At 39.3% G+C, this 21,025-nt stretch overlaps 1 protein-coding gene across 2 annotated transcripts in view; it reads right to left on the bottom strand.

The window, feature by feature from the left end:
- Positions 1-20,673, bottom strand: part of LOC103710544 (PH, RCC1 and FYVE domains-containing protein 1) — a 32,447-nt gene extending 11,774 nt beyond the window's left edge. Inside the window, exons 1-6 of one of the 2 annotated variants that reach the window (XM_039120608.1) lie at positions 20,132-20,673; positions 19,348-19,434; positions 4,794-4,862; positions 4,586-4,672; positions 4,236-4,430; positions 1,977-4,076 (exon numbers count right to left, since the gene is read on the bottom strand). In XM_039120608.1, coding sequence (XP_038976536.1) covers positions 1,977-4,076; positions 4,236-4,430; positions 4,586-4,672; positions 4,794-4,862; positions 19,348-19,434; positions 20,132-20,182 — 2,589 coding nt within the window. In that variant the 5' untranslated portion in view covers positions 20,183-20,673. Of the gene's footprint in view, positions 1-1,976; positions 4,077-4,235; positions 4,431-4,585; positions 4,673-4,772; positions 4,863-19,347; positions 19,435-20,131 lie in introns of both variants that reach the window. The other variant, XM_008796310.4, reaches the window with a different exon arrangement.
- Between the last annotated feature and the right edge of the window lie 352 nt (positions 20,674-21,025).

Raw genomic sequence — 21,025 nt, 5'->3', positions numbered from 1 at the left:
CATAAGGGGTCTAGAAAATGCATGGCCTCCTGATCGTCAAAATATCCTTAGCAACATTTGTATCGTAGTTCATTACCATTAACCACCTGCATGATATGCTGCTTTCCTATCTGATCAATTACCTGCTCAATCAAGCTTAAGATGTACCGGACATCGTGCACCTTGTAAGCATTAACTTAGGAAAGCATATCTTCTCATCACCATACATCAAAACATTGATAATGTTTCACCTATTAAGCCTTGTCCAACCACCACATATCAATGTCACACCATAAGTGTCCCACTTGCTCTAGCATGATGCTATCCATCTCTCTATAGCTCTTATCTATTATCATTAAGTAGCTTGCCATAGATATCCTTTGGTCCAGAAAAATTGACACCCTGATTAACTCTTTGTATGCAGCTGATAGTAGAATGGTAGTAGGTGGTGCCTACAATATTTGCAGGGGTGTGCTTGAAATAGAACCACAAAACAATAGCTTTCTAGGTTTCCTTTTTCCAATCCTTGAGAAGCATAGAATCAGTCCTTGCTGCTTTGAGTCTTTGCTGGGAAAGGCACATGTATCCAAGTTATGGATGGTGGCCCCTATTGGTGTATTTCTAGACTTCTTTCCCTTCTTGCTGGTGAAGGTCCCAAATATAAGTGCTATCCAATTGCCATCTTTACCGACCTCTCTCATTCATTGGCTCCTCTTGTAGCCTAGACTTGTCATAGCAAACCCAGAACCAAACCTTCCCTCATACTATATGGGACTCAAATTACACTGTGACTCACAACCTCCTCCCTCTGTCACTGATCATTTAAACTATCTTGTATGGTAGCATGCCTACATGTTATCTATATCTAATGGCTCCTAGTTTTGTGGATCCCTAGATTAATATCATGGTGGCTCAACTATCCGACAAGCAACCTCTACTTTGTTTCCCTGCACTTTTTCTTGCTCTCTCAAAGTTAAAAAAAAACTTTTTCGCCAACTATCAAGCCTCTTCTGGACATTCTTTACATGCAGTTACATCGGTGTAACCACCAACCAAATGCTACTTCAATATTGTCACCAATATTTGTCGTACCGGCCGTTACTGATGCATACCGGCTACACTGTATCGGACCAATACCAAACCTGTATGCGATACAAGAGACCAGTTCGGCGTACCGACGTAGTAATAGGATGGCATGGGATCCAGTACTGAGATGGAGAACCTTAATCATCACCTCTCCCCCTCTACTCCTCACCGCATCACTTGCACCTCTAATGGTCCTGGCTTAAAATCATAATACTATACATCCACCCTATGTCAATATCCTTCTTCCGTCTTGAGTCCATTTCTACAAGTTTGATGCACTTCTATCCTATTCTTTGTCCAACTTTTATCTTTCTATATATGCACTACTATTTACTTGAAACAAATGTGTAACAAACTCATTTGTCTTCCCATCCCAATAATCAACATTTTTCATCACCGGATAAATTTAGTCACTTCAAGAGTTTCACAATTCAAGCTTTAGGAATAGCACATAATTCATGCAGAGTAAAAGGGATGAGGAATAAAAAAATGATAACAGGTATATATAGATAAGTTAAAGAGGCCAGCCAATCAAACACCTATGCCAATATTTTTTTGTTTAGTGCATTGATGCCTTTTTTGTTTGGATGCAAGATGTATAGCTATGTAAAAATGTGAGATAAGGACCAAAGTCAGACTTTAATAACAATTCCAGATCACTGACGCATGAAAAGAATGCAATTCCAAGCCCAAAAAATGCTTTACTTTGCTCACCCTTCATAACAAGATGGATATGAACTGCAAGAATTTGTGTTAAAATTTACATACAACACGACAAATCATGAATATAAGCAATGGTCCATTACTATAAGAGTAGGATTGTAACTTTTTTATAAAAGGATTAGCAAAAGCAATGGTCCCTTACTATAAGAGTAGGAATGTAACTTTTTTAAAAAGGATTGGCAATTTACCTCAGTTTGAAGTCGCTGCACTTCTTCTTTTAGTGTCTTCTCTATTTTATTTATATCTTGCTTCAAGTTGGTAGTATTGTGAGTTATAGATTTTGATGCAAATGAGTGATATTGTGCACGAACATCAGAAACATCAGAAAGTTCTTGGGACATTGGGAAAGACATTAAAGATTTTTCTCTAGCTTGTTCACTGAACTGCAGCGGGCATGGAACCATTCCCCACCTCTCAGTTTTGCCTTGGCATGGTAGATATGAATCTTGATAACTTTGCTCACCCACTTGCATAGGTACTATTTTTCCATCAGCTAGTGTAATTTCCTTGGGTGCCGATGGTTTAGGATAAAACATGCTTACTCCATGAAAGAATTTGTCTTGTGTTCTTATTTTCTGGTCTGAGTATAGCTTATGCATCATCTGTAGTGGTCTTGGACTTGCAACTCCCTTACTTAATCCGGGATCTATAAGCTTTTTCAGCTGAGCAAAGCATGGATCACAAACACGGCATTTCTTGTTTTTATTTGGTGCCAGAGCTGCATTTATAGCCTTCTTGCTGCTACAGGAATGGCAGAATACAAGGCCACAATTATAGCAATTATGCTTCTTTCTTGTAAATCCAAAAATCATTCTGCATCCAGTGCAGATGGATTGGTCCTTGCTTGAGATTGATTTATGTAAACAGATTGCTGCAGTAAAATTTGATCCACAGGCCACACTTTGTACATTTCTATTTTCCAGGGCCTCTAGAAGAGCTGGAGAGCTTCTGTCTTTAGTGTCACCTAACCCAAGTTGTCCACTTGCACCCTTTCCCCAAGTATACACTTTTCCTTTTGTTGTCAACACTGCCACATGAAAAGAACCTGAAGAGATCTCCTTAACAAACTCACTTTTAAGTAATCCTTCAACAGTTGCAATTGATACATCCTCCGCCTGAGGATTTCCCAATTGTCCATTTACTGCACTTCCCATGGTAAAAACTATGCCAGTAACTGTGAGTGCAACAGTTAGAGCTGTTCCACAAGAAACTTGAACAAAATCACAATCCACAAGTGATGCAACACATGTGGGTAGAAGCTTCCTCTCCTTATCTGCATGACCCAGTCTCCCCTTGTCACTGTCACCCCACGTAAAAAGTTTGCCACCAGGAGTATTGCTCTTGTAGTTACCTATTATGATTTCCACAACTGCAGCTGTATGCCATGGTCCACATGCAACAGACTTTACTCTTAATCCTTTTAGAGACTCGACTGACTTTGGTTGAGAAACACTTTGAAGATTTCCATGTCCAAGAACTCCAAAGGTTCCTTCCCCATACGTGAATAATTGTCCAGAAGAGGATACAATAGCTGTGTGCCACTCACCACAAGCAACCCTTGATATACATATACCATCTAAAGGACCAGCTATTCTATGAGGAAACCACTGGCTTCTGCTACTTCTGTCACCTGAAAGCCCAAAGCCATGATCGTTATCACCCCACACATAGAGTTCACCTGACCTTGTTAATGCATATGTGTGTTGTCCTCCACAGGCAACTGTCTGTACATGCACATTACTGAGAGATTCAATAACTTTGGGATAATTCGCATCCATATTGACCTTGTGACCCAGTCTCCCCCCATTTTCCTCACCCCAACAGAAAACTTCGCCCTGTTTAGTAACCAGTGCAGCATGCCTTTCTCCACAAGAAATATTTTGCACATCAAGCATCCTGGTGGAGTCCAATAACTTCGGAAGTAAAGCATTAACATTTGAACGATCTGTGTCCAAACTACCGCCTAATATCCCTCCTAAACCTTCTCCCCACATGAACACATCCTTCAAGGAATCAGTTTTATCTACTATAGGAAACACATGGTCAGATGAGCTGATTTTAGAAGTCAAAACCACTCTTGGTTCCTTAACAAAGTTAGAATTGCTAATATCTCTGAAACTGTCTGATACAGTAAAGGGTATATGGGGTAGCATTCTATCCCAATGTGGTTGCACATCTGATAAGGTTCTTTTCTTTGGAGAATAAAATACATCTGAAGAACTTAACACACTATCGGAAAAATACCTCTCTAGTAGTGACTGAGAAGGGCTCCCATATAAACTGTGCACCTTCAGAAGAAAATTAATCAATGGAATATTGTCAGCTTAAATTTATCAAAATGAGATTAAGAAGTTCATGGAGTGAAGGAAAAATACTGTATTCAAAGACTGCAAATACAGCATAGGCACCTTCAACAGTATAATAGAAAGCTGTACTGCACTACTAACCTTTGAGAATTTCACTGAGTCCTGTAAAAATCCTAGTTTATGTTTTGTTCGGACATGGCCAATGGGGCTATTGACACAGCTATATGCCCCTCTGCTATTTCTTAGGTTAGCCAAAGTTCTTGGATGATGAGAAGCCGAAACCAAGGCCTTCAATCCAAGAAACCAGGATTCAGCTTGCTCCTTGTCTTTGCAAATCTAAGATAAAAGACGAAGCAAACAAGCAAGTTCAGAAAACAATAAAAATAATAAGTATTTGAAGGACGAAAAGAAAATTTATTTAAGAAATGGGATGCAATTAGATTAGCACTTAAACAGACAAAAGTCAATAACGAACTCCAGGGCGACAGTACCAAGTCAAGAGAGCGTTCACCATTTTGATAGATTAGTGAAAATGACCGAGACTCTTTCTCTGGCTGACAATGGCGCAGAAAATTTACCTGCAGGATCATATAGTTTGTAAATGTAAAATTGCAATTCAGTATTAATAGATAAACACCAGGATTTTGATTAAGCTTTTCAACTTAAAGTATTACATACTGTCTGCTGTCCAAGAACAACCTTGGACACAGCAATTAACTTCAAGTGTTTTTCCTTCTCTCCTGAGTACCAGATTAAAATTTTCTCATCCTGAAAGTCAAAAGACAATATTTTTTGTTAACAAAATGTTTTAGACAGATTACCTAAAACAAATTTTCTTCTACAAGTATTGTTGAACAAAGACATGAAAATTAATTAAAATCTATGAAACATTTGTTGCTCATGATGTTCCTGGCATGTACTTCAAATGGTTATATTTATGGTACTACGCAACAATAAATTATCTTTCGTAAAAGGAGAACTTTTTATGCATGTTCACATCATGTTATGGAAGTATGCAACTCAAAGTAGCACCTTCTCAGATTCCAGGAATGCATTGCATTTAGATCTAACATAAATGATACTTCTTCAAAAAAGTCAGTTCTCTTCCAGGCATTGCTCTGTCCTAAAGGATACCTCCATTTGATTACTTTTTAGTTTTATAATTAGATTTCTTCAAGAACAGTGTCTTTCATCAATGATCCCTTCCTATTAACCAATATCTTTAGTTTCTTCCCTCAGCATCAAATATGATAGGCCAAAACAAGCCTCTATTACTTATCACTATAACTCACTGCATTAGAAGCATTACTGTTACTCACTCCTGACTCCCCAAATGATACCAAAACTTCTGCCTCAGGTCAAAGGACAACGAAACCATCTTACCACATAGACATTCAGCTAAGTTGTTAATAAAACCCTTAAGAAAAACCCATGGTACATAAACATTGTAAAAAGTTTCTAGTCGGCTAAGAATTCTGCTGAGACGAAAAATGTGTTTCTTCAACAATAACAAAAAAAAAAAGAAACTTCATGGGGCCTAGATTTGTCGGAATGGACTGAAACTTGATGTTCCAGAAGACAGCTCTATGTAGACCTACGCATAATATCAGCGAGATCTGCTTGCGGATGGAAGGGCAAGGGTTTCAATCTCACAAATATTTTATGGATCAAACTTTGCAGCTGCAGACATTTTTGTCTAATCTTACCATATACCTGGCCTGAGGTTTTGAAATGCAATTCAGTCTTCAAAATATATTAGCTGACAACAGTCTGATGTGAACCCTAAATTGGAACTCAGAATGTCTTTTGTTGAAAAGCATTTTTATGATTTATTTCCTCATTATAAAGCCATGTCCATTTTTAACTAGGTCAAATTTAGCTTCCCTACTTGGAACCTCCAACGACACCAGACATGCATGTGAATATTGAAGAATAACCTTGCCATATATAATATAGTCATATTAGCTATCGTTAGATATGTTTAGGGTTCTCAATTAACTTGGTTCAAACTTCAAAGCACTAATCTCATTTCTAGGGCTCCATATAGACTGGCTCCAATTGAGTTGAAGGATCTGAAGGAGCAATTGTAGGATTGTTAAAGGCTTTATCGGACCTAGTGTTTCTCCTTAGGGTGCTCCCATATTATTTGTGAAAAAGAAAGATGGGAGGTTCCAACTATGTATTGATCAGGAGCTAAACAAAGCAACAATATAGAACAAGTACCATTAGCGAACTATTTGATCAGTTACAAGGAGCGCAAGTCTTCTCAACAATCGATCTTCGCTCTCACTACCACCAGCTAAAAATTAAAGCTAAGGATGTGCCCAAGACAGTCTTCAGAACAAGGTCCGGGCATTATGAATTCCTAGTAATGTCGTTTAGGTTGACAAATGCTTCTGCAGCTTTCATGGATCTAATAAATAGGATGTTCAAAACAAGGTTTACCGCATCAGTTAGTACCATACCATACTGGGCATACCATACTGTATCAATACCGAATTAATATACAGCCTCGTACCATACCGACACTCAGTACGCCTCACCATTTCGTACCATACAGTCTACCAACACTAATAAGATAGTATCGATACGAGGTCCAGTACCGAGACGGCGAACCTTGGTTCAAACCTTTCTTGGATTAATTCATGGCAGTGTTCACTGATGACATATTGGTGTATCCTGAGGGTCAAAAGAGCATAAAGAGCATTTAAGCATAAAGCTGCAAACTCTTACAGAGAATACTCTATGCTAAGCTAGAAAAAAAATGCAAGTTGTAGTTGAAGTGTTACATTTCTTGGGCATTGGACTCTTAAGAATGGCATCTCTATAGACCCAAAGAAAGTAAATGCAATGGCTAAGTGAAGTCGGTCTACTAATGTGTCTGAGGTGTGCAGCTTCTAAAGTTGGCTGGATCTTACTTGATTTTTTTGAGGGGTTCTCTCACATTGCGATGTCCATGTCCTGCCTAACCTAGAAGTGAATTAAGTTCAAGTGGATAGAAGAATGCAAGCAGATCTTTTAAAAGTTGAAGAAGCGATTGGTGACAGCCCTGGTTCTGATCATTCCATCTAGGACAGGATGTTTCACCAATTTTATACATCTCAAAAAAATTATGTTGTGTTTTGATGGAGAATGGAAAGGTAGTAGAATTACCCCACTCAAGACTTGGAACTAGCAGTTGTGGTTTTTGCTCTAAAAATATAGAGGCACTATGCGTATGTGAAGCCCTATAAGACCTTCACAAATTATAAGAGTTGAAACATATGTTACTTGGAAGGAGCTAAACCATCTAGGACAGGATGTTTCACCATTTTTATACATCTCAAAAAAATTTATGTTGTGTTTTGATGGAGAATGGAAAGGTAGTAGAATTACCCCACTCAAGACTTGGAACTAGCAGTTGTGGTTTTTGCTCTAAAAATATAGAGGCACTATGTGTATGCGAAGCCCTATAAGATCTTCACAAATTATAAGAGTTGAAACATATCTTACTTGGAAGGAGCTAAACCTAAGACAGAGTAGAGCTATTAATGGATTATGATCTGAACTATCAATTATCACCCGAGGAAGGCAAATGCTACGTCATATGCTTTGAGCAAAAAATCTTTGTATAGTTTGGTAGATCTAATCACTTCATAGAAGAATGTTTAGGGAGATTTGGAGAGGTTGGGATTTAGGTATAATTGCACAATCTTGATTCCCAGCTTACTATTCATAAGGTGCAGCTCACTTTGATTGAGAGCATGAAGCCATCTCAAAGAGAAAATCCAAAACTGCAGAAGATAAGAGGAATAAAATCCGATGCCCTATCAGAATTTGGAGTACATAAGGATGGTTCCCTAAGGTTTGGTAAAAGATTTTGGGTCCATAAAATTGCATAGTTGAAGAAAAATATTCTAAAGGAGGCCCACAACTCTACTTACACCATACATAGGAGGCACCAAGAAGTACAAAGATTTGAGAGATAATTTTTAGTGGACTAGTGATGCAGGAGCAGCAGGGGTCGACTCTTTGCTTTCAAGAGTCGACTCATGTGTAGCAGGGGTCGACTCTTTACTTTCAAGAGTCGACTCATGTGTAACGAGGGTCGACTCATTGCTTTCAAGAGTCGACTCATGTGTTTAGTGAGTCATCCTTTGATCCTGGCAGTATGACAAAGTTAGTTTTGAATTAATTCTGGGAACAATATATGGTTAATCAGCTAGCATGCCATATACCATTGGAAAGCTCTACTACTCTAGTTTCCAACGCACTTGATCTCGTGCCATTTGAAGATCCCTAGAGAAAGTTATGGCATTTTTACTACTGTACGTCTGGACTAGCAGCTTCTAGCGAAGTGCATTTAAGTTGGTCTTTTTCCAGCACATAGTTTCATTTTCCTAAGTGTCTTTTGGTATTTCTAAATATTGGAACTTGTAACTAGACTCTCATCAATGTGTTTTAGCACTGTTTTTTGTCTTACCTATGCTTGGAGGAATGTTCCAAGATAGCATATAAAGCTGGTACATGAATGAAATGAGAAGAAGAGTTGTTATTTTCAAAATTCCTTTCCAGCAAGCCTTTCTTGCTTTTGTGAGTTGAGTGGCATCCTCCTCCCAATCAAGCGTGTGGCTTGGTCGCATCGAGTGGCATCTGCGATTAGTAGCGTTAAGTGGCATCCGCTACCCCTGGTTGAGTGGCATTCCAGGATTATCTTTTTCTTAGTTGAATCCTTTTGGTTTGGCCAAGACTTGCAGGTTTCAGCCTGCATCAAATTGGTATCAGAACAGATTTCCGTATTGTGGTGTCCTTTATTTCAAAATTATTTGATCTTCTTCGTATCCTTAGGTCTTCTACAATGCCTCCACGGCGTCAAAGGAATCCTCCACGACGTCCAAGGGATACGGAGCGTGATGAAGTGCAAGCTGAACTTGCTGCATTACGAGAATCGAATCAAGCACTGACAGACATGGTAAATAAACTCTATCAGCGGATGCAAGATTCACCCACTCGAAGCCATAAAAGTCAAGAAAGTGAACACAATATCTTCTTCAACAACCACAGCCAAAATGACCATTCATCTTCTTCCAATTTTGTTCCAGAATCTGGTGTTGCTGATCAATGGTCCATGGAACGCTTGACCCGTGCTTTCGAGAATACTGATCGAAGCATCCAAGTTCAAGTGCAAGACTTTGATGGCAAACTTGATGCTGATGGCTATTGTGACTGGATAGCATCTTTAGAAGCTTTCTTTGATTGGAAATTTCTTACAGATGAGAGAAATGTGCAGTTTGTGGCTACGAAGCTGAAGGGTCATGCTCTAATCTGGTGGCAACAATATCAGCGTAGCAGAGATCGAAGAGGAAACCCAAGAGTTAATACCTAGGCTGAGATGAAATTGAAGCTTGATGAGAATTTTTTTCCCTTGGATTATTCTCAAACTCTCTACCAAAAGTTCCATTAGTTGCATTAGCGTGTGGAGCAATCTGTTGGTGATTATACATAGCAATTCTACAAGCTTATGAGTCGTGTGAACTTACAAGAATCTGATAATCAATTGGTGGCCAGATATGTGAGTGGACTGAAATATAATCTCAAAGGCGAGCTGATGATGCATTCGCTTCATTCTTTAAAGGAAGCATATCAAAAGGCATTGAAGGCAGAAGAGAAAATAAAATAGAGTTCATACCAAAAGGGTGAAAGCTCAAAAGGGGTGAAAGAGAAGGGTAAGAAGTTGGCTCCTACCTCTGAAAAACAAACCCAACATCAGGGTGGAGGGAGTAAGGAGAGTGGGAAGTTTCATTCATCTTCCAACAAATGTTTTCGGTGTGGTAAATCTGGATATAGGTCCTATGAATGTCCAAAGAAGAAAGCTGAATTGCATCTTGTGGAAGAAGAAGATGAAGAGCCAATTTATGATGAAGAACCAGAGGCTAATCTTAATGAAGAATATTGTGAAGGTGATTGTGATGCAGAAAGTCTTGTAATCCGGCAAGTGCTGAATGTTCAAGAGACTGATAAATGGCTGAGGCATAATATTTTTCGAACCTATTTCTTTCTTATGGAAAGAAGTGCATCTTGATGATTGATTCAGAAAGTTGTGAGAACATGGTGTTAAAAGTAATGATAGAAAAGCTGAAGCTTTCTTGTGAACACCATCCAAAGCCTTACAAGATTTTCTGTGGAGAAATCATGGTGACTCAGAGATGCAAAGTTAATTTGTTGTTGACAAGTATGAAGATGAAATTTATTTGGATGTGTTGCCCATGGATGCCTGTCATTTGCTTCTTGGCAGACCATGGCAGTTTGATAGGAATGCTTATCATGATGGGAGGAAGAACACTTACACTATTATCCACAACAAAGTGAAGTACGTTTTGACCCCTATGAAAGACATTCCAAATAGTGTGCATTCTTCGAACCAAATCAGCTTATTATCTTACACGGAATTTGAAGAGTCATACAAAAAAGATGGTATTGTTTATGCTCTGGTTGCTGCAGAAAAAAGTGAAGAATTTGAAACAGAAGTTCCGGACGAAGTTCGAGACTTATTAGATAGATTCAAAGGCTTAGCTCCTGCTAACCTTCCCGCTGGTTTACTACCACTTCGAGATATTCAGCATCGAATTGATTTCATTCCAGGTGCTATTCTTCCTAATCTGCCTCATTATAGAATGTCTCCTAATGAGCATGCTGAATTACAAAGGCAAATCATTGATTTATTGCAAAAGGGATTGATTAGAGAATCACTTAGTCCTTGTGCTGTCCCTGCCCTTTTAACTCCTGAGAAAGATAAAACATGGAGAATGTGTGTTGATAGTAGAGCTATAAACAAGATTACAATCAAGTATAGATTTTTCATCCCTTGACTTGATATGCTGGATGAGTTGGCTGGTGCAAAGGTGTTTTCTAAGATTGATTTACGGAGTGGTTATCACCAAATCTGAATTAAAAAAGGTGATGAGTGGAAAACAACCTTTAAAACCAAAGATGGTTTGTATGAGTGGCTGGTTATGCCATTTGGATTATCAAATGCCTCCAGCACTTTTATGAGGCTTATGACCCAAGTTTTGAAGAACTTCATTATGTTGTGATGTATTTTGATGACATCATAGCTTACAGCAAGGACAGTGTACAGCATGTGAATCACCTATCTAATGTTTTCAAAGTGCTCCTTGAAAACCAGTTGTATGTGAATATGAAGAAGTGCTCTTTTATGACTAATCAAGTTGTATTTCTAGGCTATGTTGTTAGTGCTGATGGCATGAAGATGGATGACGAGAAGGTAAGGGCTATTCTTGATTAGCCTACGCCTAGAAGTCTCACTGACGTGAGAAGTTTTCATGGTTTGGCATCATTCTACAGGAGATTCATCCGGTACTTCAGTACCATTGCTGCCCCAATGATGGATGTTCTAAAGAAGAAGGAATTTCAATGGACCAATGAGGCTGAAAGAAGTTTCCAAGAGTTGAAGTCCAAACTTGTTGAAGCACTGGTCCTAGCACTACCAGATTTCTCTAAGCCATTCAAGTGGAGTGTGATGCTTCCAAAGTTGGCATAAGAACTGTTCTCTTGCCAGGAGGAAGATCTGTTGCTTATTTCAGTGAAAAATTCAGTAATGCAAAGCTGAAATATTCAACCTATGATAAAGAGCTATATGTAATTGTTCAAGCTTTGCGGCATTGGGAACATTATCTTATTGGTGTTGAATTTGTGCTCTATTCCGACCATGAAGCTTTGAGATTCTTGAAGGGCCAAAAAAAGCTGAATTCTCGCCATGCTGGTTGGGTATCATACCTTGAGAAGTTTTCTTTTGTACACCATAAAGGTGGTTCATCAAACAAAGTTGCTGATGCTTTGAGTCGACGGCATAGTTTGTTGGCAACACTCTCTTATGAAATTACTGGCTTTGATCTCTTACCAGATTATTATGTTGCAGATCCATTCTTTAAAAGGGTGTTGCAGAATTTGAATAATGACAAGAGTAAAGACTATTTGCTGATCAATGGCTATTTATTCAAAGGCAATCAACTTTGTTTGCCAGAGGGATCTTGGAGATTATTTGTTATTGCAGAATTACATGCTGGCGGACTTGGTGGACATTTTGGAAGGGACAAGACTGAAGCTCTTGTGAAGCTGTGATACTTTTGGCCTACCCTGAAGTGTGATATTTCTCGGTTTGTGCAAAATTGTCTTGTATGTCAAAAGGCCAAAGTGGAAGTCCAGAATACTGGTTATTATCAGCCCTTACCAATCCCTAATGCTCCCTGGGAAGACTTATCAATAGACTTTGTTCTTGGTTTGCCTAGAACACAGCATGGGTTTGATTGCATTTTTGTGGTGGTAGATCGATTCTCCAAGATGTCTCACTTTATACCATGTAAGAGCTCAACTGATGCATTTCACATAGCTACTTTATTTTTCAGAGAAGTTGTTCATCTACATGGTGTTTCAAAGTCCATAACTTTATATCGTGATGTAAAGTTTGTTGGTCACTTCTGGAGGATGCTGTGGAAACTTTTGAAAACTTGATTGCAATTCTCCAGTGCTTACCATCCACAGACCGACGGACAAACTAAAGTAGTAAATAGATCATTGGGGAACTTACAAAGAAGCTTAGTGGGAGAGCACCCAAAGAAGTGGAAATTTGTCATTCCTCAAGCTGAATTTGCTTATAATAGTTCAGCCAGTCGATCAACGAAGAAGCCTCCATTCAAAGTTGTTTATGGCAGAAATCCAAGTCATGTTCTTGATCTCTTGCCACTACCAAATCAAACAAGAGTGAGTATGGAAGCTGAAGAGTTTGCTGATCACATAAAGGAGGTCCATAAACAAGTTCAACATCAGCTGCAGCATTCTACTCAAATGTACAAGTCACAAGCTGATGTTCAACGAAGGAAGTTAGAGTCCAAGGAAGGAGATTTGGTCATGGTATATTTGAGAAAGGAAAGATTTCTTACAGGTACTTATAATAAGTTGAAACAGAGAAAGTTTGGACCTTGTCGGATTCTAAAGAAGTTGGGTCCAAATGCCTACCGAATTGAAATGCCTGAAGGATTTTCAATCAATCCTACCTTCAATATATGTGATCTTTATCCTTATTATGGAGATGAGGAGAAGATTGTGTTTCAACCAAAAGACTTCGAGTCCCGCCTCTCTAATCCTCTGCGTGAGTCTGTTGATGTTCTGGATGTACGTTCTATCACGACTCGGCATGGCACTTATACACAATACTTGGTCCATTGGCAAGGAAAGCCACATTCCGAGGATGCATGGATTTCAAGTAAGGAGCTCAAGAAACTAGATCATCTGCTTTGGGAAGACTTGAATTCCAACTCGAAGGCGAGTTCTTTTCAAGCTGGGGAGAATGATGCAGGAGCAGCAGGAGTCGACTCTTTGCTTTCAAGAGTCGACTCATGTGTAGCAGGGGTCGACTCTTTACTTTCAAGAGTCGACTCATGTATAATGGGGGTCGACTCATTGCTTTCAAGAGTCGGCTCGTGTTTAGTGAGTCATCTTTTGATCCTGGCAGCATGACAGAGTTAGTTTTGAATTAATTCTGGAAACAATATATGGTTAATTAGGTAGCATGCCATATACCATTGGAAAGCTCTACTCTAGTTTCCAACGCACTTGATCTCATGCCATTTGAAGATCTCTAGAGAAAGTTATGGCATTTTTATTACTGCACGTCTGGACTAGCAGCTTCCAGCGAAATGCATTTAAGTTGGTCTTTTTCCAACACATAGTTTCATTTCCCCAAGTGTCTTTTGGTATTTCTAAATATTGGAACTTGTAACTAGACTCTCATCAATGTGTTTTAGCACTGTTTTGTCTTACCTATGCTTGGAGGGATGTTCCAAGATAGCATATAAAGCTGGTACATGAATGAAATGAGAAGAAGAGTTGTTATTTTCAGAATTTCTTTCCAGCAAGCCTTTCTTGCTTTTGTGAGTTGAGTCGCATCCTCCTCCCAATCAAGCATGTGGCTTGGTCGCATCGAGTGGCATCTGCGATTAGTAGTGTCGAGTGGCATCCGCTACCCCCGGTTGAGTGACATCCCAGGATTATCTTTCCCTTGGTTGAATCCTTTTGGTTTGGCCAAGACTTGCATGTTTCAGCCTGCATCAACTAGTATGACGAGAGAGATAGCTCAGTGTGTCGCACAGCAGGTGAAAGCCAAGCATCAAAGACCTACAAGGCTGTTGCAGTCTCTTCTCATCTATCAGTAGAAATGGAAGTACATTACCATAGATTTGTGACTAGTCTATGCAAAATCCCTACACGTAATGATGTTGTTTGGGTGATTATTGATCAACTGACAAAATTGGTATAATTTTTACCTTCTAGACTTAGTCTTTCCCTATAAAGACCGGTAAACTTGGACATTAAGTAGATTGTGAGGTTACATGCAGTCCCAGTAACTATTGTATCGAATAGGAAGATTTGTATCTCAGTTCTAGAAGAGCCTACACAAACTTATAGAAACTAAATTAAATTTTAGCACAGCTTTCCACCCATAAATTGATGGATAGTTTGAAGAGACCATTCAAATTCTGTCTTAGATTTGGGAGGTGCATCAAACAATCTAGTCGAGTTTGCCTACACTAATAGCTACCAAGCGAGCATTTAAATGGCTTTTTTGAGATATTGTATAGCCAAAAGTGTAGGTCCCCCATTTGTTAGGATGATTTTGGCAAGAGAAAACTGTTAGGCCCTAAAACAAAGCAGCAAAATGTAAAAAAGGTTCAGCTAATCAGGGAGCAGCTTCATAGAGCACAGAGCAAGTAGAAAAGCTATATAGATAATAAAAGGAGCGCGCTATAATTCCAAGAAGGGTATTATATTTTCTTGAAGGTGTCTCCTACTAATGGCATGACAAAGTTTGCAATATGCGGCAAACTAAATCCCAGATATGTGGATCCATTCAAAATTCTAGAAAGAGCGGGAGAAATTGCATACCAATTAGCATTACCACGTGCCCTTTCTAAATTACACAATGTTTTTCATGTATCAATGTTGATAAAGTATGTGCCAGACCCTAGCCATGTAGTGGAGTTTGAGCCATTACAATTTCGTGAGGAACTGACCAACGAAAAGTATCCGATTTGGATTATAGATAGAAAAGAGCAAGTCTTGAGATGCTGCACCAGTCCTTATAGATGCAATGGAGTAATCACACTGAGAGAATGGCTACTTGGAAACTTGAGGATGAGATGAGAGCTAAGTATCCTCGGCTTTTTGAAGGCCCAGTTATGACAATTTTGTAGTTAAATTTTTTTTTAAGAGAGATGTGAGGGTTTGTCCAATTGGACTAGCCTAGTTGAATCGACCCAGCCTTAACGGCTGGGCGGGTCCGAAGATGCTGCCTGAAAAGAGGAGGCGTGCATGATTTTGCAGCCAAAAAGGGGGTTGTTGTGGAGTTGTCATTGTAAATGGGGAAGGGTGTGGAACCGTTGCTAGATAAGGGACGTGTGCACAGTCCGCCCAGAACCCTCACTTGGATCACCAGTGAGGGCAGGGCATGCATGTCCTCTACTCTGTTTCTCTTATTTTCCCTCCTTCCTTCCCTAGTTTGCAATCGATGCAGCTGTTTCTCTCTCTCTCCAACTCTCGATCCCCTCCTTCCTACCGATGTCCTCATCAGCATCCACCTATCAATCGAAGAAATGCCCACTCTCCTTTGTGCCTACTATCTTCTTCTTACCCTCTCATGTTTCACCATCACTACATCTCATCTCTCTTTTTCCCAAGTCCTCGACGGTCTACCATGCTACCACTAGGTTGACACCTCTTCTTCTCTAGTTCCCCTATCAATCGATGCTTGAAGCCCTCGATAACTTCTCACACACCCTGGAGCCACTTCCTTTCTTGCCAATCTCCTCCTCGTCCCCCTCTTCATCTTACTAGCTCCATCGTCTTCGACTCCCTGCTATCCAGGTCTCCTTGCTTTTCAACATCACACCTATGTACTCATCGGAATCTCCCCAAGTTTCACCATTTAATCAGATGCTTGAACCCCAAACCCTTCCCATCATCTTCTTCTTCCCCGATTTCACAACCCCAGCCTTCATCTCCTCTATTTCTTCCTTTTTCCCCTCCAACTTCACCATACATTGCCTATTGCTGGCCAATCCCCACCAAATCTCTCCCTCCCTTCGCTAGATCTTGCCTTTGGCAACCCTTGCTGTGCTGCCTATACTTAGATCAGGCTTCTCCTCTAGATCCAACCGACTGCCACTAGGATTTGGCTGGTTTTCGCCACCGTGCACTGCCACCCAGCCAGCCTTATCCATCCTCCTCTCTCTCGTGTTTTCCCCACGGTTGCCCCCTATGCAACAAACCCTTCTTGCCTCTATCCGAGCACTTCTAGGGCCCTCTATTTTGCCACCAATCAGTGATGCCCCAACACCCTGACCACCCTCCAGTTCCATCACAGACTACCCTCTTCCATGCACTCTTTCATCCCTTATCTTACGATAGATCTCCACCCCAAATCGCAAATTTCCACTCCTCTGTTACCATCTCCTCTATTTCCTCCTTTAATTTAGCAAGTTTGATTTTGTGTAAGAGCACGACCACCCAGATAAGAAGATGATTAGCATGGGGTCCTATGCTTTAGTCCCCTAATTGGGGTAAAACCCTAGCCTCATGCTCCTTAATGTAGGACATGTAGCTGGATTAGGGTTAGGTTAGGGAAAACCTAGGGTTAGAATAAGTTTCGAAAACCAAAAAAAATGAGATTAGAAATTTGGAAAAATTTGTAAATGATTAATTAAATTTAGTTATGCTTGTGGGGTGGTTAATCATAGTCGAGTTGGTTCTCCGATTTTACAAGGATAATTAGTTTTTATAATTATACTAAATATTAATATTATTTTAATTGGATATGTTATGTTGAAATCACCACTTATCCTAAAAGCTTAAGCTTATAGGATGAGGTAGATTTATTTATATATTTTATATTTTCTTACACTCCTCCTCACATGTGGGCCGGACTTTCCTTTAATGGGCGAGCCCAACATGTGAAATTTTTAATAATGGGGTTAAAGAGTGTGGAGACAGGGTTCGAACTCAGGACCTCTGCTCTGATACCATGTTGAAATCACCACTCATCCTATAAGCTTACCACTGTTAGGACCGTAGGCGCTGCCATCTCACTAAAATCCGCAGGTGATAGTGAAGGCTTAACCATGGTCTTTAACCCGACCATCCCAAGCGCCCCTCCGGCGTTCGATTGCGACTTGGCCCACACCGGCCTCCGCCGCGAGCGAGCCTTGCTGACTTGGCCCACACCGGCCTCCACCAACAATCCCCCCGCAAGCGAGCCCTGCTGACTTGGCCCACACCGGCCTCCGCCAACAATTGCCCCTCTCCAGCAAGGGAGTTTTTTTTTTTTTAATCGCTTATCCTGGGAATCGAACCCGTGTCGCTGGCTCTGATACCATGTTGAAATCACCACTTTTCCTAAAAGCTTAAGGATTTTTAGGAAAAGTGGTGATTTCAACTTGGTATCAGAGCAGAGGTCCTGAGTTCGAACCCTGTCTCCGCACTCTTTAACCCCATTATTAAAAATTTCACATGTTGGGCTCGCCCATTAAAGGAAAATCCGGCCCACATGTGAGAGGGAGTGTAAGAAAATATAAAATATATAAATAAATCTACCTCATCCTATCAGCTTAAGCTTTTAGGAAAAGTGATGATTTCAACATGTTAGGTGTATTTTTGAATTGATTGGCATACCTTGTTTGGGTTTTGCTATCAGTAGAGATAAGTATCCCCTTCCATGCTTGCTTGTACAGCGTAATTTCTGATATGTGCATGCGTATCATAGTACGGATGTACTTGATTGTGCATGTAATATGATAATATTTTTGCACTTTAATATTGTGAATATGATGGGTGATTTTAATTAATAAATGAATTAATGAAGCTTGCATAACTGGATGATTCAGTAAGATGCATTCAAATTAGCCATGTTTATTGCTGCACTATTACGGGCTAGAAACGTGACAATAGTTAGTGCAAAGTCGAAGATAACTTAATCTATCTAGTATGCACTCTTGAAACAAATGAATGGATGTGGGCTCTGGGTTAGCCATGTTAATAAAGTTCACCTCTTCACAGGCAGGAACATCATTGTGGTCCATCTTGTCATGGGCAGAGATGTGATACTACGGTTCGCCTTGTCACAGGTAGGAATATGATACTATGGATTACCTCAACACAAGCTAGAGCGTGACACTATCAGTTGCCCATCACAGGCGGGAAACATGATCATGGCGAGACTAGAGCCAAAAAATAACTTACATTACTTATGATGTACAATCAGGATGTTTGCCAAATCTGTCCCCTGTCAAAATGTCATGAAATGTAAAACAAATTGATTGCTTTGAACCACTGAAGGACAAAATTCTTATTTTGGTTGTGCAGGACATATTGATATACATTGTGCCCTATTGAATAATGGATACGAAAAAAATTATTAACTATCTTAATAATAACATTCTATTATTATATTTGTTGTGGAAAAATTGCTATTAACTTTTATTTAGTTAATATATTTATTTGTGTAAAGGCGTTCTTATTGAGCTATTTGCTCATGCCATTTGGTTACCTTTCTTTTCAAAGTCACACTACACTTAGTACTTGGCCATGGTTTCAGGTTTGAGTGAGAGTAGAATAGTTAGAGTGTCTCAGATGCCAATTAAGTGTTTGAAATTTGTAGCCGATTAACTCTTATTATCTATTAATGGTGGAATTATTTTATCTTGTTTTGAAATGTTGATCACATTTCATATCCTGGTATTGTAAGATTTAATTCAAGTCCATAGGCCTTGCATATTCCCTGCAATCATACTTTAACAAAGATATGGCTATGTCATATTCCAGCTCAAATGGTGGGGTTGGGACGCGACAAAATAAATATAAATATTTATAAATATAAATAATTACTAAAATAACATATATCATTCATGCATTTATTCATTTTTTTAGCATATTGAGCCGAATATCAGCAGGCTATGCGGATCCAAAGCTTGGCTCATTGATCTATCAAGCTCAGGTTCTGCACAGAATGGCAAGAATCTGTAGCCCAACCGAAAACCAATGAAGCTATCATATTCTTTCTGGCTACAATAAACTAGTCATGTCGCGATCTTTTGCAGTCACTCCAAAAGGAATTCAGAGAACTCAAAGCTTAATTTGAACATGCATCTCTGCAAGAAAATCAATCTTTTGGGAAATAATGGCATACAGTGTCAGAAGCACTTACTGTGGATAGCCTGAAAGGACAGAATTTTGGCTTTCCTCTCCTTCCACACTTCAGAAGATGCGCACCCTTCTTCAAAGCAAGGATGCCCTTTGCAAGATATGAAAAGTTCAGTTTATTATTATGTAATAGCAAAAACAATCAAGAATATGTGCAGGAAAGAAACTTAATAATAAATGTGCAAGATCAAAAAGTTTCATTAAGACTGCAAATCAGCTGCAAAGTATAGATACCCAACAAAATTTCACTCTGGATATATGTTCATCAAACAATCTGCAATGTATGGCAAAGATACAACTAACTCGTGGAAGAGAAAATAGGGAGTGAAGACTGCAAGCCAAAGAGTATCATAACATCAAATGCTATACTATTTGCAGAGCACCTCAAAACTAGCAGTAGGGAAGAGTAGTCCCCACCACCATTAGCCTGTGCAATAATAAAATAGAACTGAAAGACCAACAAAACCTCATTATTTAAGTCATAAAAAAGAAGAGCTCGACCCACGAACATAAAGAAGTGATCTTCTCCACATGGATATAGAACCAGCTTGCTCCGTTCCCGAATTTTTGGAACTCGCAATCAAATAAAAACCTGGTTACTTAAAATCACCTACCAAAAATAGCAAGCACATCTGCCAAATTTAACGCATTCCACATCACAAACTCTCACCGAAAGTGGAAATTATTGCAAGAACAGGAAAGCAGGAGAGCAACCAAAAAGGAAAAACGGATGGAAACAAAATGAGCATCATTTAGAACTGATAACAAGCTCGTATCAAAGCCCAGACCTGCTCGATTCCTCGGTCTGAGGGGGTCCTTCTTGCAAAATTTTCAGCCATTTTCCTCCAAACCGCCTAGCCTGAATTCTCATGGAACAAGCAAATAACAAGAAGAGAGAGGAGAGGAGGACAAAAAAAAGCAAAAGTAAAAGGAGGAGCAATACAGAGACTGTGTCAAGAAGAAGTTGAAATTTTCACCAAAAAAGGAAACAGGGATGCGCTAAAGAAGCTCTGCAGGCAGAGGAGAAGAAGCAATGGGGTCACAAGAATAGTATAAAATAGAATTCTTTTCTCCTCTCTGAAGAAAAGCTGAGGGTGAGAGGATTCTGAGCTCTGATAGAAGCAGCAGTACCATCCCTCTTTCTCTTTTTACTGTCTCCATCCGCTTTCTTTTGTATCACTCCAAAACCACACCGGTGAGACATCCATCCCGGCGTCTATCAGACCAGACTTCCCCACTTCTGGACTACCATCTCCTCGACTTTCGAGCAAGAGAGAGAGAGAGAGAGGGATTTAAACATTTTAAAAAAAAAGATAGAGAAGAGTTGTGAAGGAACGTGGCACGTGTGCATCATTGGCTGTTTTTTTTTTATATTAAACGAAAAAAATTAAATCATACATCTAACGACCAGAAAATAAAATTTTTAGTAATTGAACTTGAAGATTTGCCAAAAAATCCTGTAAAATAATCCAAATATCATCAGATCAACTGCACTATTCTATGTATATAAAATTTCAATAAAGAATATTAAACAAAAAAATTAAATTATACATCCAAAGGACTAGAAAATAAAATTTTTAATAATTAAACTTGAAGATTTGCCAAAAAATCCTATAATATAATCTAAATACGCGCCCTATTCCATGTATATGAAATTTCAATAAAAAATAATGCTCATATCA

This window comes from Phoenix dactylifera, unplaced genomic scaffold, assembly GCF_009389715.1.
Source record: "Phoenix dactylifera cultivar Barhee BC4 unplaced genomic scaffold, palm_55x_up_171113_PBpolish2nd_filt_p 000840F, whole genome shotgun sequence".
Taxonomy (NCBI): Eukaryota; Viridiplantae; Streptophyta; class Magnoliopsida; order Arecales; family Arecaceae; genus Phoenix; species Phoenix dactylifera.
This window is presented reverse-complemented; position numbering and strand designations above follow the sequence as displayed.